We start from the raw sequence: 16170 nt of genomic DNA on the forward strand, positions 1-16170 counted from the left end.
GACCGGAGAACAGTCCCCTTCGTCCCCTGTGAAGAATCTCTCTTTCACTGTTTCTCTGTCTCTTTTCCAACAGTCCCTTTCAACCTTTAACCCCTAACTTACCATTTAACCCTTCTCCTATTCAAATACTAGTTCTAGTCACGTATGAAGTGTTTCACTGCCGTATGGTTATTTTTGCGATCTTATTTTGTTTTCATTAATTGTTTGATTTTAAAATCGTCTAAAGTGCCTGCGTGATATAATGTGACATTTCAGTTGCATTGAGGTTATCCAAGTAAAGCTTACAAATAACTCATGTTAATGTCAGTGCAGGACAGAAATTGTAGGACATATACTTCTGATGAAAGCTACAAAAGTTGGACACTAATTGTTAAGCATGTAAACAACAGTAAATGGAGACATTGATGTCATCACTTTAGTCTTTAGAGTATCATTCTGCTTTCCAAGAAAAGTATTTCTCTCCAGTCCGACACATGTATCTGTATTGTATTGACCAGTGAGCCAACAGTGATACGTAGCTGGATAAGGACTCAAAGTACAACTGTCCTGTTTTTTGTGTCACTAAATTTGGGATATTTGTGAGTAACCTCAAGTAAAGCTGGAGAATAATCAGATGAAATGAAAAAACATCTAGAATTATGTAGAAAACTAAAGTAACACTTAAAGATCCATCAGATACTGAAGAGAGCATGAACAATAACATTTCTTCTCATAGTTTGTTTCAATACTCTCATATAAAACACTGGCTTTTAGCTCTCATACGTATATACAGAATAATAAGATGCAATAAAAAGTACATTTAAGAAATGAACGCTGTTAAAGTAATGGAGTGTAGTCTTAACTAATTAAGTAATAGGCAACTAAGTAATTATGATATCATCCTTCATGGACCTTGAAACCTGTCATGTCATAATTTGGAGTAATGCCTGTCTGTTTATCAGGTCTCAGGATTTGTTGACATCCACAATTGAAGATTAATAGATAGGGTAAACAAGCTTCAGAATATCCAGAGGCCAAATACATGCAGTGGCACTGTTCAACACTAGAGGGCGCAGCCAAATAAAACCCACATGGTCTCATTGTGATGTGAAACTGAACTTAACTTCAGGTGTGCACATGAGCAAAACACACAGAATCTGATCTCCTGGGTTGAAGCCGCTTTGCATTTAAGAAACATCATTACCTGTTAAAGCAATATCGTATAAATTAATTTCAATGGCAACAAACTCAAACCAGCTCTTGTCTGAAGCAAAGAAAATTTTAATAAGTGACAATGTTTTTATTCATTTTTGGTCATTTCTGCCATTTATGATGTTTTTGTTGTACTCTATCAATGCATTTTCTTAGTGACATTTTTCTTAAAAAACTTGAAAGAAAGAATACATAATAAAATTGTAGTTCAACATCTAAAAATGACTTCATGCTTTCTTTTTTTGTCTTTTTTTTCTTATTTTAATTCTTTGAAATAAAATGATGAACTGGTTCAAGGCGACACGCAGGGCCTAAACCTTCATACAGTTTATGATTCACTGAAGGTGAAGTAGTACATTAAAAAAAGTTATTTTCGTCATTTATCTTTTTAAAAAAATAACAGAAGAAAAAATGGCGTGAGTAATAGTAAAACTAAAAAAGAAAGAAATAGGTGTCAACACATTCGCAAAGTGGAGGGATTAAAAAAAAACTTTGAGAGATGTTAGAAAAAACGATCAGCATCACAAAGCAAAAACAGAACAGTTGCAGAGTTTTGGTAATGCTCTGTTCGTGGCTCGGCTGGACGTCAACCTCCAGTCTGGGTTGTATTAGTCTGAGGAGCAGGGTGGGGGTCGAGGGGGGGGGGGGCATCAGCTGGAGGTGACGTAGTCGCTCCCTGGTGCTCTGGGTGGGGAGAGATGGGAAGAGGAATCACCAGCCGTCATCACCCTGAAACAGACGTCCAGAGTAAGATGTGAACGGAGAACAAATACATCTTGAACCACTGACACTGTTAATATATACACTTGTGATTTCAATCATGTTTAGAAGTCATTTTGTTCAAGCCATTTTCCCTGCATTTCCATTTTGCTTCGTAAATCTGACTATTCACAGGACTACAGGGTCCTGATGTCTGAGTTGTCATGTAAATAGATAAATGCATGTTTTATTTAATGGTGATGAAGCAAATTTAGCCCAGTTACCAACAACAATAACCCCAAAACACACCAAACAACAACGATACAGGGCGGTGCACAGTCGATACCCTTTAACCCTAGAACACTAACGTTACAACACCATCACTAACGTCAGGTATATTTTACCCAATATAATATACCTAATAAAAAATACTTCTCGTCAAAATATATTTAAATACAACAATACCAGGCAAATTGAAGTACTCTTCTTTTATTTTACCCTATAGAACTTCTCATAAAACGAAATGCAGGTATCATGGGGGACCCTCAAAAAAGGCTTAAAATAGGGTGAAAAATTAGGGAAACGTCAATAAAACATGATTAAGAAGATAAATAATGGAACTATGAACTTGTTTTTTGGTCCACCCGTTCATGGGACATAATCATATGGATGTAATGTCCACCCAAATTTTTTTACCCTCTATCACTCACGCCAGGTATATTTGACCCGAACACGTGCCTGTTGAAAAACAAGGATTGGAGCAGAGAGCGAGGCCTACCTTTAATAATGTCAGTGAGCAGCATGAAGCTACACAAGGACCCACACAACTCAGATAAAAGCAACACAATGACATTTCGTAACCACAATCGCACAGATGAAAATCACCCGACGTTAGTCTTCTAGGGTTACGCATAATAACACGTCCGTGGTAATGTTTCCTTCGGTGCATAAAAACAATCCAGTGTCCAGTGTGTCCGATGTAAACGACATCAACAGGGTAGTTTACAAAATGTGTCACACCGCACCACGCGCTGACACGGGGAAAAGGCTGTTACCATGACGACTCAGTTGGAGAGTGTGTAACTATAGCAACAGTGTGGAACCATAGCTACTCACATGACCACGCAGAGGATGGAAGAAGGTTCCTCCAGGCGAGTCCTCACAACCTCCCTTCAGGAGTGTAACACTGGGCTGGGTATCCTCCTGTCGGCACACAGTCAACACACACTTTAACACTCTTTGGTCATGTGACGGCAAGTAAAATACCCAACGGTCGTCCCGCAGTATACACCGGATTTGGAGAGAACTTTGCAGAGTGAGTCTGAGTGACAGTTTAGTGAGGGCGGGATCTCACAGTCACATCATCTTGTTTTGATCATATTTCACTTTGTGGAATATTTGTGTGTGCTAATGCTGCGTTCACACGAAAAGCGCTGCAAATTTTCCATTTTTTCATTTGTCATTCAGACGCAGTTCCCGGAGGAGTTTGTGCCGCTACAGATGATATTATGAACCCAGACACGAGGGCATCTGATGTTCAGATGTTTGTGGAATTTCCACAACAAGTATAAAGCAGAAATAGAGGTTATTTCCATGGTGGATGGCAGAAATGTTAACTAGTAAATGGAGATAAACCACGGATATAAACCATGGAGCTAAGCCACGCCCCCTTTCCGGCACGAATGACGCGAATAAACCACATAGTCGAGCGAGTAAACTGACACGAGTAAAGCATTAAGAAAAATATATTTGCTTTTGGTGTGAATGTAGCATAAGTTGTATTTTTATTCTTTAAATAAGACCCTGTTCTTCATCTAGTATCATGCTTTTCTTCCACACTCTGTTGCTTTTATTAGAACTCCCTGTTCTGTCATGTTTGATTATATGATTTTTTTGCCCCGGGTTGCCGAGCAAAATGTGGTAAGCAATCTATTACCACTCACCATCCGTAGATCTTCCGAGTACTTTCTTTAACATTCCCAAAATGATTTAATCCTCAACATTCTTACGTCTGAGATTATAACAGATACGTTAGAGTTATCTATACACTTATCTTCTCCTTGCTTTAATCACGTGACGGGAATCGGATTAAAACAGGATGTATGTTGGCAGAATGTTTGCTGTGTACCTGAGTTTGGCGTGGCCGGGGAGTTGGCTTGGCTGGCCTGTGAAGAAACACTGGCAGCGTCCACAGCTGTCTTCACAGCATACCGGTTAGCTTCCTCCTGCAGTTTTGCAACGTTCCTCTTATACCGAATCCTCTTGTTTCCAAACCAGTTCGCCACCTGAGGGAGTTGCAGAGGTCAAAACAAAGTCAAACTAAATTCAGTTGGCTTCATTACACCAAACGTTGTCCAAGTACTATACAGATGTGTTATATCAACTTCTTCATGTTCCCTTTTTTTCCCCAGTGGGTCTTTGATGGCCTGACCTGAGAAACAGTGATGGAACACTTCCTGGCCAGGTCCTCCTTGGCCTCCTCACTGGGGTAGGGGTTTGCCAGATGAGAGTAGAAATATGTATTCAAAATCTCTGCTGCCTGCTTGCTGAAGTTTCTTCGTTTCCGCCTGCCAGAAGAGTGCAATCGTAATAATTAACCGTCAGCAAATACTCATCTCCGCGATGTTGTAAGCACACTGTCACGCACCGGAAGATGAACGTTAAGAGGAGGCAGGAAAATAAACGAATAGAAGCACGAAACCCACCTGGCGTCCAGGAACCTGGAGCGCAGGATCATGACGGCTTCACATGTGCTCTGCTTTAACTGCATCTGGATGGTGCTGAACTTGCGGTGGATGATTCCCACCATTCGCTCTATCTCTTTGGGTGAGATGGGCCGCGTACGGGACTGCTCCCTCAGCAGGTTCATCACATGGTCGGTGAACTCGTTGCACGCCTGTGTGTGTGTGGGAGGAGGAGGAGTCAGGTATGAAGGTGAGAGAGAGGCACAAAGAAAGAATTCAACAAACTCAAACATTAGATGTTTGTTTTCCACTCTGGTGGGATCTATAACTTGGCTTCTCTGGCATCCCCAAAAACTAAATATAATATATTAAAAAAACTCTTCGTACTCAGTTCTGAGTGGCTCAGTCATGTGACGTGCTACAATGAAAAAAGATCACACCTGTTGGTATTTCTCCAGCTCAGCATGGTACATCCGTCGTATCTGAGCGAGCTTCTCTTTGTACTCGCTGTGTTCTAGGTTCCCCTCGCTCGGCGACCCTCCGGCGGCCGCGGCAACCACAGCCGCCGCTGCAGAGGCCCCGCCCCTCTCCGGACCGGCAACCCCCTCTGCTAACAGCATGTTGTCCAGTCGCATGATCTGAGGGTCGGGACCGTCTTCTTCCTGGATGCCTCGGATGCTCAGGGCTGTGGAGGAGAATAGAGACGGTCTGTAAATCCTGCTTATGCAGCACTGAAATGTTCATTCATAACTTCTGGCTCAGGTATGTAGAACTAGAAAAACAGGACTCACACTCAAGACAGAAAAACTGCATGACATCGGTGGATTTTAGATATTTTGGCATTTAGTCAAAGTTTTAAGCTGCTTTCAAATATAATTTCTCTCTGATCAGTCGCCTGTTTCAGTAAGTCACTCAGTCATTCATGTCTGAATAGATATTTTACATAACGAGCAGCTTCTTAGCTGTTTTTATATTACTGCTTTTAATGATTTTATTGAATTAATGCTGCATTGCGATTTGGGACACAGACATCGCCGTGCTGTGTGAGCCCAATCTGTGATAAATTAAAGGAAGAATTATAGGAAACAAGTTGCTACCAGTTTGGTGCACCCATTGAAAATATGAAAATGTGTGCAACACCAAATTGTGTATAAGTTGATATAGTGTGTGTCTGTGGGCACAGTCAGGGTTCCCTTCACAGCCAGCAGAGAGCACTATCTCACAATATAAGACACACAACAAACATAATTCCACACTAGATTCAGATTATTTGGGCTCCTAACTTGCATTTTCCTCTGAGTTGTCCCATCAATAGAATGTCCTCAAACAAAAAGTTGCAATCTCCTTTTCCTCATAAATATGAATAATGATCTCCTGGGTGCTAAAGAAACCAGCCAGTGTTTTAAATCTCATATGTCCGAGACACCTGGTTTGGCCTCGTCTCTAACGAGACAACATGTAGCAACAGCCGGCTAACGGCCTCGAGGGGAAACATTACAATAGCTTTTTTAAAGTTTTCTAGCATTAAATCAAATTTACAGCACAAACGGCACAGTTGAACTTCAGAAAAGTTCAGAGGAACCAGTATTTAATAGCCCGGAAAGAGCTGACAATGTAATACTAGATGACAGGGGAAACCTCAGTCATAGCTTTGTTAGTTAGAGGCGGTGAGGAGATCAAGTGTCTGGGGCAACTGCAGTGAGAGAGAAGGAAGAGGCAGGGGAAGGAGACACACACAACAAAAAGGAGGGAGGTTTACATAAAGAAATACTGGCTGTTGCTATGGCAGTGATGCCAGCTTTCCTTGGCATCCTCATGCCCAAAGAAAAACAGCCACACAAGCACCCTTTCGCACGCGCGCACACACACACACACACACACACACACACTGCCCCCACACATACAAACACACACACACACACACACAGCTGTTAATTAACGCCAGCTCTTAAGGAGCGACTAAAGACCCAGTGAAAAATTAAGGCTCATTTGAGAGGTCGTTAATTTGCACAGCTATGCAAATTAGGTGGCAATTACAAGGTAGTTCCAGAGATCACATTCATAATCCCGCAACGAGGGCAATGACAGCCTCCGCATCTGGCAAACAGCATCCATACACACACACGCATACACACATACACACACACACACACATCTAAAGACACTAACAATCGTGATGGCCTCTAATTATTTCAGACACACTAGCAATTTCCAAAACCATGTTATAGTAGAGTAATATAGTTAATATGTGAAATATTTATGTAATATTGCATCCAAATATGAGTATACTGCACCCAACATACTAATGTGCCAGATTAACCAGATTACTCTATAATCCCACTGTTCTCAAAGTCCTGCATGCTCTTGTAGCCTGCATGCAGGTGCACCTGTGTGAGTGTCTTCAATGACGGTATCGATGTCCACCTGTTTCTCAGAAGTATGGACAAAGAGGGATAATCGCCGGTTTACAGAGAAGCATTTCTCATCATCTGAATCCCCATTTTCCCTTCTTCCTTAATTTATACGATCAACCTCCCAACTCCTCTAAACTACTTGTGGGAAATCAGACAGAAAATGTAAAGGGATATTTAATTTGGGGGGAAAAGTGGGCTAAACCAAACATATCTGTGAGAAACAAAAAGGTCAAAAGGCAAATTTCCTTTAATGTAACAGTAAAATATACATTTATATTTTTAGGTGTACATAGCGATGTTTCTATGTTGGAAACCGCCATTCGTATAGATGCAATCAAATTCAAACTACAGCCAACAAAATTACCATTTAGTTGAATCGACAAAAATTTGAATTAAAACTGAATATTATAACGTCTATTTATTACAGGACTACTGTACTAGACTGCATTAGTTTTAGTTTGATATGCCTAATAAACTGACAACTGAGTGTAGAAAGCAGGGTAAAAAGCAGGAAAGACAGTGGATGAGAGAAAAAACGACGACAAATATATTGAAATGGGGCCGGGTCCCATTACTGTTAATTACATAATAATTAGTCCAGATTTTGGGCCAGCCTTCCAGATTGTCCGTTGACTCCGTTGAGTGTACAAACACTAACACACACAGTAGACAGGATAAAGAGATGAGCTGCGGCCCATGACGCTTCGTAGAACAGAGCGAGTAAATCCAGCTTTGTGAGCCCAGTCGGGGCCGTGGGTGGCAAACTGTCCCCCACTGAGAATCTGTTTGTAGTGAAGGCTGACAGGACTCCGGGGTCTGGAGATTATCAACTGTCTGCCATACCATGAAACACAACCATTACTGCCTCTCCCTACAACTCATCCATCAATCTGTCCCTCCCTCGCTCTTGTCATTTGTTCTGTTTTCTTACTTTGCCTCAGTCCTATTTTGTGCGCCTGTAATCCTCGACTAAAATTCCCAGAAAACAGGGGTTGAATAGTATGGGGAAGGAGGGGAAAAGAGGCATAGAGGATAACAGAGAAGTGAGCCGACATATCCAGGAGGATGCAGGGAACATATATCTTAAGAAAACAGCAGTGTTTTGCCGCTGTCATGTGAGGAGTTATTTTTAATGGTTCTAACTTGGGATGGAGAGGAACAAAACACTGACAGCAGAAATAGGGAGGCAGCCCGGTCGAGACAAAGAGAGAGAGAGAGAGAGAGAGAGAGAGAGAGAGAGAGAGAGAGAGAGGAGGAATATGTTCTGAACTAATACACACAATAATCTAGATATGGAGACTGCTAAGAAGCCCAGAAAACCACTTGGAGATTAAATGTGTTCAGAGCTATATTTCTCTAAGAATCGTCATCAGTTACTCATAGTGTGATTCTTCAAATCAGTGTGAAGAAGTAACCAGACACCAATAAAATTAGGAACTCTCCGTCGCTTTGGAGGCATCGTAATACCGATCAAGCGTCCAAAACCCATTTGGCCAATCATACCAGATTATTGCTTCAGGGTAACACAAGCCTGGGTTCCTAGCTATTTGTATAATAGCTATATGTAAGTGTATGTCAGTGGCAAGCTGTGTTTGATATTTCATGGTTACCAAAAGTGGTCCCTAGATGTTGATTTTCACATAAAATGGTGCATATGATGACATGGCCTGTAATCCTTGATCTCTTTACCAGCTCACTGTATTAGGAGTTGATGCAATAAAGGCAGACGGCCTTTCATTGTTTTTCTTGCAGTTGTGTTTGGGGTTGCTGTGTTGTGAGTTAAATACATTATATCTTGCGTTTGTTATTTTGTTTTGCATGTAGTGATGATTATTAAGGTTTACCTTTGATGTGCAGTTGCTTGGTGTTGCACGTACTTGAGCTGAACTGTAGTGTGTGTTTTCTGTTCGACTCGGACTTGGCCGCAGCCAGCAGCTTAATTGAACACACCTGTGGAGGCAGTTAACGGGGGTGGGAGCACAGTAACAGGATGTAACTGCTGGCGAAAGAGAACTGAAGAGACACAGGAGCGAGCGGACTCAACCGCAGAGGCGAATTTGGTGGCGGCCCAAAGAACCGGGGCCACGGGCTTGAGGCCCACTCAGCCCAGGCGAGCTCTGGACCACTGGGACACGTCGTGCGAGTACTGAAGTGAAGGGGAGAGGAAGAGCTCGGCTGGTGGGCTGTTCTCCCATCTCCCATCTCTTATCTCCTATCTTATATCTCTTATCTCTTCCAAGTGACGTCTGCAGCGTGTGGGCGTAACGCAGCAGCGGAGAGGATGTCGCCAGCTAGCGACTAGCATACTGGTCTGAGGGGACGAGCGGCCTGTCCGCCTCGTGGCGGGACTAAGAAACGCGGAGGTGGACTCCAAAGTAACTCTGTCGTAAAGACAAGAAGACTTAGTTTTAGCTTGTATTTATTGGACTTGTATCGATCTTTTTGTTTTTCATTTATTAACTTGTTTCCAATTCTACACATGGCCTTATTTTTTGCTGAAAACACAGGAAAAAATAATGCTTAGCAAATTCACTATTTACCTCTGTTTGAGTAACTTTGGGTAACAGTTACAGTTCCCAGCTGTTATAAGAAACTTCTGAGCCTTTTTCTTAAATGTGTTTAGTAGGAGCAGATGGGCTGAGTGCCGCAGAAATTACTGAGACTGAAACATTGCTAGTTTTGAAGTTTTCATGGGATTTGTTGACACCAACAAAGATACAGAATAATACCAGCCTTATCCTTATGATTATCGTATCACTAATGAAGAGCGAGGTTTATGGCTGAGAGGGGCAGCCTTAAGCACTCACTGAACCCAGATCAGAGCACATCACCCGAGATCACCCGTTCACACGAAACGCAAAGATTGTCTCTCTCTGAGTCAAAGCTGTGATAAATATACAACTGAAGCTGTCAGAGTGTGAAAAAGCTGAATGACAGCGAGTAGGTGAGAAAACTACACCAGTTGCCTTGGAAACTCTGCATCCCTCCTGCTGCCAACCTCAGGGTTCCCGTTTACACACTAAGTGAATGAAATGAGGTAATAACAAGGGCTCTGTGAAGCTCACACTTCTGTCTGGCTCTTGTCTGCCAGGAGTTTCCACTCTCAAGACAAGTTAAAATGATTTTCTACCATATAAAACACAAACTTGGGCCCTTTACTATTCAAGTGAAGTGCTGCATCAGTGCCGTGTGATTGAGTGACAGGATCAAACATTTAGGTGTAAGATAATTGTAACAACCATATTATTACTCAGTCAAAAGCGTCTGTTGGTAAAGACGCTCCACCTTGTGCTTTTAGAGCAGTGGTTCTCAAATGGGGGTACTAAAAATATATATTTAAAATGAGCATAAATTCAAAAATCCTTTAAAAAAATGTATTTAATACATATTCAATAATAAGTTCTTAAACTGAATTGTATATGTTCTATATTAAATGCACTGTGTATTACATTGTTTTTTTTAAACCAAAAATGCTTTGCGCTTGTTAGGGGACAATTGGCTTAAAACAAATTCCTATGGGGTACATCACTGCAAAAAGGTTGAGAACCACTGTTTTAGAGGAAAGCGTGCATCAGAAGATGAGTTTTAGAAAAATGTCAACACAAACTGAAGATGGAAGGTGTGACACACCGAGCACGAGAGGAAGAGAGGAAGAGAGGAAGAAAGGGAGACAATATATTGATAACACATAGCGGTAGATGAAGGAAGGCTGGGAAGACCTGGCTGGACAATATACTGATATCTTTCTGTCTCAGATGATCATTGTTTCTCCATAAAAACCCTGATCCTTATATTCTCAATTTGACCAAATATGATGAAGTTCAAAATAATGGTTGTGAACTGTGGGCTTCCACTACAATCACGGACGCGCTGAAAGAGTCAAAGTGTTTATCCGTATCCGCATTAAAAGCCTTTTCCTCACTGGCTGATGTGGAAAAACCATAAGAGCACGATCCAAATGGACAACTCACCTGTCCTTTCTTTGATCTCGCACAGGACACTGAAGAGAGCCGGCTTCATTCTGTGGCAGTTTAAAGCATGTTTCCTTTTATGGAAAATGAAAGACACAGAGACAGAGAATGTAAATTATTAGCCGTTCTATTGGTTACAGGCACTGACATCCACCAACAATAGATCATGTAGACACATTGCAAGTCAGTGCTGAACAGACTGGATTCAGATGAGTGAGTGTGCAACCAGACCTGTTAAAGCCTTTGACTGAAAACAGGCCCGAGCACATAGTTGTCTAATTCACCTGGACTTACTCACCTTCGTGAAGACAGACAGGAGAAGAGATTGACGGCACAATCATGCAGAAACTCTGAGAGCTTCAAATGGAACAAATCTGTGTCCACATACATTAGGCATGGCACAAATGGAATAGTATAGCAGTCAATATTGCCATATAAAGTCGCACTACGATACAATATTGATACTCTGACACCGGTTTTGTGACATTATTTCCATTGCATTACTGAGGCATGGATATTTTATTATTTTCCTGCATACATCTGATCTGAAATGTGTCGTTTTCTGGCAGTGGTGTGCCAGTTTTTGACTGTTTGAATTTGTACATCCTGTCACACGTCCATGTGGCATTGGATGATTTATCTCAACCTGTTTTAAAACGCTGAATGTCATACTTAAGGCAGTTCTTAAAATACTATTTGATTTCTGCTTTGTGAAACAAAAAACGACAATGAAATATCACAAGATGAAGTCAACAAAAGGAACACTGAGCACAAGAGGGAGAAAGACAATGCAATATATTAATAATAAGTAGCATTCGTTACACGTATAATGTGAATAGATTAGTTGGTTTTACTTTGTATATATGGTGTATTAAAGTATTTCCTGTGTGTTGAGATACTATTTTGAGCAAACTACTGTGACCACATTGTGAGGTACAAGAGTTGGGTGATTATGATTGTAATTAGCACAATATTAATAAGGATGTGTTCCCCTATCAGTCTGTGTAATAACATTGCAAATACAATAACCCAACTGCATGTTAAACTTCACTTGAACCCAAAGTCTTCATATGTACAACTGAGTTTGTTATTTCTACTTTGTGGGTTGCTGACGAGATAATAGATTGCATTATTATGAGTAAGTGTTTGATTCCCGGGCCCAGTGGGGAGTGCTACGGAGCCAGTGTTGTATAGCGTGCTCTTGATAAGACCTGTGGGGGTGAAAGGTGGTGATCCACAGCTGGAGAGGGGCCACAACAATGTGGAAGTTGGGGGTTGTTATTACAGTGTGTTACAACGTGTGATGCATGCGTGTGTGTGTGTGTGTGTAAGACCATGCACGCTTGTAGGGATACTGCGATTACTATTTCCCCCGTGTGCAGACCCAAATCCAACTCTAAAAACATGTTCTGCCTTCTATCCGGCCTTATCTGGGCATGTTATTACCTGGCCTGGGCCTCATCCAGACTCTCATCTGTGATGACCATGATCTGCTGGAGGATGTCACCAATGTCCTGCTGCGGCTGACCCATGTTGTGATGTTTCCTTATGTTGTCAGGATCACCCACATCCTCGTGAGGCATTCCAGTTAGTCCAATATGACCCAACATCATGCGGGCCTGGTCCTCCATACCTACAGTGTAGCTCTTATTGTGGGGAGAGAGATGGGAGGAGGAGGAGGATCACTACAAAAAGGGGTTTCCTTCTCCAACTTTCAGCACTTAGAAAAACGAGAGGTTGAAAAGTTTCCCATAAAAAAAAGGGAGAAAAAAAAGCATACAGGGCTCAAAACTGCGAGAAGTGTTGGCTCAGCTGGAGCTGCCTGCTCGCATTGGTCTGAGTAACAAAGCAAAAGAGACAGAAGTGGAGCAGCCTTAGCTTTTACTCATCCGAAGAAAACGGTACAAAACTCGGGCTCTAGAAACGGGTTCTTCTTTGGCATGAGGGGGGTGGGGGTGCACGGCTCACAAAATGTTAGCCTTTAGAAAAGATACTGTTGTTTTTATAAGTAGCTTGACGCGCCACGGACGTCTTTTCTTCCACCCCGAAAAGACGACCGAGAGGCTCCGGATAATTACCAAAACTGGCTTGTTACGGAGCTCATTCCTGTTGGAGAGAGGCTGGTCGGCTCCCGCGTGTTAAATGCTGGTCCGATCGGCGCTATAGCTATATCTAATGACCCGGGAGCCCCTTTGATGTCGTCGTCTCCGCCTGCTCTCCTTTTATCCATGAGTCCCGTATCCTGCTCGGTAATTAAAAGTGAGAACCGACACGGTCACCTAAAAGACGGTCTGGGGAAGGTGTTCCCGAGGAACTTCATCTATCTGGTTCCGTCCAAGTCCTGCAAATTCGGGTTTGCACCCTTAGTTGTTGCTTATTGCTATTTTCTTTTCCCCGTACGGCTGTTGTCCCACTCCTCCCAGAAAAACACCACCATGGAGCAATGCCGTCCTCTGTCAAATTACACAACACGAGAAAAGACTACTTCCGCTCTAACATTTCAGACTAATACACCTTAACGCAGATGGCCCGATTAAAGGCGTGCGTTTCAAGAAGTAATGCATCGGGGGACGGGCCACGTTTTTGTGGACGTGCAGAGATCTTTTTTTACACCATATGCGCCGATGCAAAACGCCAAAACACACAAATGGTCCCACCAGAAAAGGGTCATGCAAGGCTGAGGACAGACAGTGGACCTCACGCACTGAGCCCGTGTGAAGGGGCAGGTAGCCATGTTGTGATTCATCATTTTTGCATTTTCTGGGCTCTTTTTCCCCACTGGTCAGCACCCTACAATAGCAGAATTTGTCCACTTCACTGTATTGTAATCAATCACTTCAGACTGCATCTCTTGTGCAGGGTAAGCAGATGAATCTGGACATGTATACCTTCTCTCATTCATGAGCCTGCTCATCTGGATTGTTAAAATGGTACAATGTATCAATGCTGTTGTCACATGAGCGTCTAGTTCGACAGGAGTTATGTGGAGTCTTCCTCTAACTTGTCCCGGAGGTAACAGGAACAGGATTTTAATATCCAGACCAGAGCCACAAGCCAAACATAATTATATGGCCACTGAAGAACAAAGAGCTGCTGAGCATCGACACAGTTTTAATGTCTGAAACATTACCTAGATGACTATCCCTTGCGAAATCAATTGACCGACACAGAAATGGAACAATGGTTTAAAAATGGCTTTCGAGTCAGATTAAAGCGCGTTAGTACTTTTATTTTGAAAGAAACTGTGATTCAATTCCGGCCTCTTTCTGGCTTTTTCTGGTTCCCTTGACGCAGCTCTCCATCAGTATGTCGGCGGGCTCCGGGGAATGCTGCAGTTTGATTTGAGACCGCGAGGAGGCCATCCCTTCACCATGGAAACAATGTTGTTGTTGATGTTGATGTCGATGATGATGATGTGCGACCAATACTAATAAATGTGTGTGTGTGTGTGTGTGTGTGTGTGTGTGTGTGTGTGTGTGTGTGTGTGTGTGTGTGTGTGTGTGCGTGTGCGTGTGTCCGAATAGCTAAAGGTGCCCTCTCCCTACAGACACTGTCCTCATATTATAGTGACCTCATCGTATTGTATAGTAGCCGGTTTTCTATAATTACATTTTATTGCGACAGGGCTTTATGTTTCATCAGTTTCAAAGATGACTTATCATAAACCTTCTCAATAGCTACACATGTTCACAAGCTGTGGGTAAGCCCTGTGTGTGGGTGTGTGAGCTGGGATATATAGTGTTTTTTATTAAGGCTGCAGTGTGTGTTTGTTTGCACATGAGCTGAATGCATGTGTGTCTGTCACTCGAGACAGGAGGCTGACTTGATGGAAAAGATGAATGAACCCCCCCCCCTCCAGCATAGTGGGAAGTACCAGAGCGTCTGAACCTACTCTCTCACTCAGTCTATCGCTCTCATATTTACAACCACGCACACACAGGCATGCACCCCCAACAAGCAGACACACAGATGTGCAGGCATTCACACACACACACACACACACACACACACACACACACACACACACACACACACACACACGCACACAGACAGACGCACTCCCTGGCAATTTGCCTCTTCTCACTTTTGTTTCAGTCCCACCGGATTACGGCTGGCTCATTCTCATTAATTGGCCAATCAGCCAATAAAGCTAATGCTCTGAATAAACACTGATTTTCTGTTTTCACAGAGATGGAACAGTCCACCCGCTGCAGCCCTCCCCCCTACAACCACCCCCTGTGGTCTGCTCTGCATGTTGCCATGCCAACAGGGACCTGAGCACCTCTGGATGCTCCAGTCGAGTGTCTTTTTTTCTCATTTTCACACAGATACACACAACATTAGAGTTGATTAAGAGGAGTGTCTGTTGTGAGAATGTATCGTCTGCAGCCATTAAAGGAGCGTATTCCTAATGTGCATGCCTCCATGTTGCATGGTGGAAAAGATAAACAAAGGATAAGCGTGACTTATTTGTCTAGGTATTTGGGTATCGTTTGTTGGGTTATTCACATTCGGTGGACTCACTGACGACTCAAAGCACATGTAAATATCCCAGAATCCTTCACCTTGGGAGGGTGTGAGGTGGATTTAACCCTGCTGTTGCTATACTGTTGTGAATTGTACTGTGTGCGTGTTTACATTAAAACAGCACCTTCAAGGATAAGGCTGATGACATTCTGTGTTTTTCTTATTGTCCCCATGAAAAGATGAAAGCGAACCATTAGTCCTAAATGCTTTCTTCCCTTTCTTCTCTGTTTCCTCTCTGTGCACCAAGGTCCATAGCCAGTGATCCCTGTTGAAGATAAACATCTTTTCAAAGGGGGTTTTCTTCAAAAAACTATTAAGTCAGGAGTAGGATTCATAGTGTGTTTGTTGGGGACCATCTTCAATGCATTTACTTAAAGGGACAGTTCACCAAAAAAATACATATTTTCCTTCTTATCTTAATTGCTATTTATCAATCCATGGTGTTTTTAGTGTGATTTGCCTAGAGATCGGCCATGTAGAGATGTCTGCTTTCTCTTTTATATAATGGAACAACATTGCTCAAAGCACCAGCAATTAATTAAAAAAATTCAACAGCAACGTCACTTTCCAGAAATCATGACCCAGTGACACAAGATAATCTGATTTTGATATAATTTAAGCAGCCGAACGGTGCGTGTGGGATTAATTCAAGATACTCTACATTGCCCATGTAAATATTAATGA

General features: G+C 42.4%; 1 protein-coding gene across 1 annotated transcript; it reads right to left on the reverse strand.

The window, feature by feature from the left end:
• Nucleotides 1-1247: 1247 nt before the first annotated feature.
• On the reverse strand, nt 1248-12660 carry LOC306737941 (pre-B-cell leukemia transcription factor 1-like). Its single transcript, XM_079219754.1, has 8 exons — nt 12406-12660; nt 10960-11033; nt 5015-5259; nt 4596-4786; nt 4322-4457; nt 4019-4175; nt 3007-3093; nt 1248-1920 (listed from the first exon to the last, which is right to left on the reverse strand). The coding sequence occupies exons 1-7, from the start codon at nt 12588-12590 to the stop codon at nt 3050-3052; spliced, it is 1032 nt and encodes a 343-aa protein (XP_079075880.1). The 5' UTR covers nt 12591-12660; the 3' UTR covers nt 1248-1920; nt 3007-3049.
• Between the last annotated feature and the right edge of the window lie 3510 nt (nt 12661-16170).

The sequence above is a fragment of the Taurulus bubalis genome (assembly GCF_910589615.1).
Source record: "Taurulus bubalis genome assembly, chromosome: 6".
Taxonomy (NCBI): Eukaryota; Metazoa; Chordata; class Actinopteri; order Perciformes; family Cottidae; genus Taurulus; species Taurulus bubalis.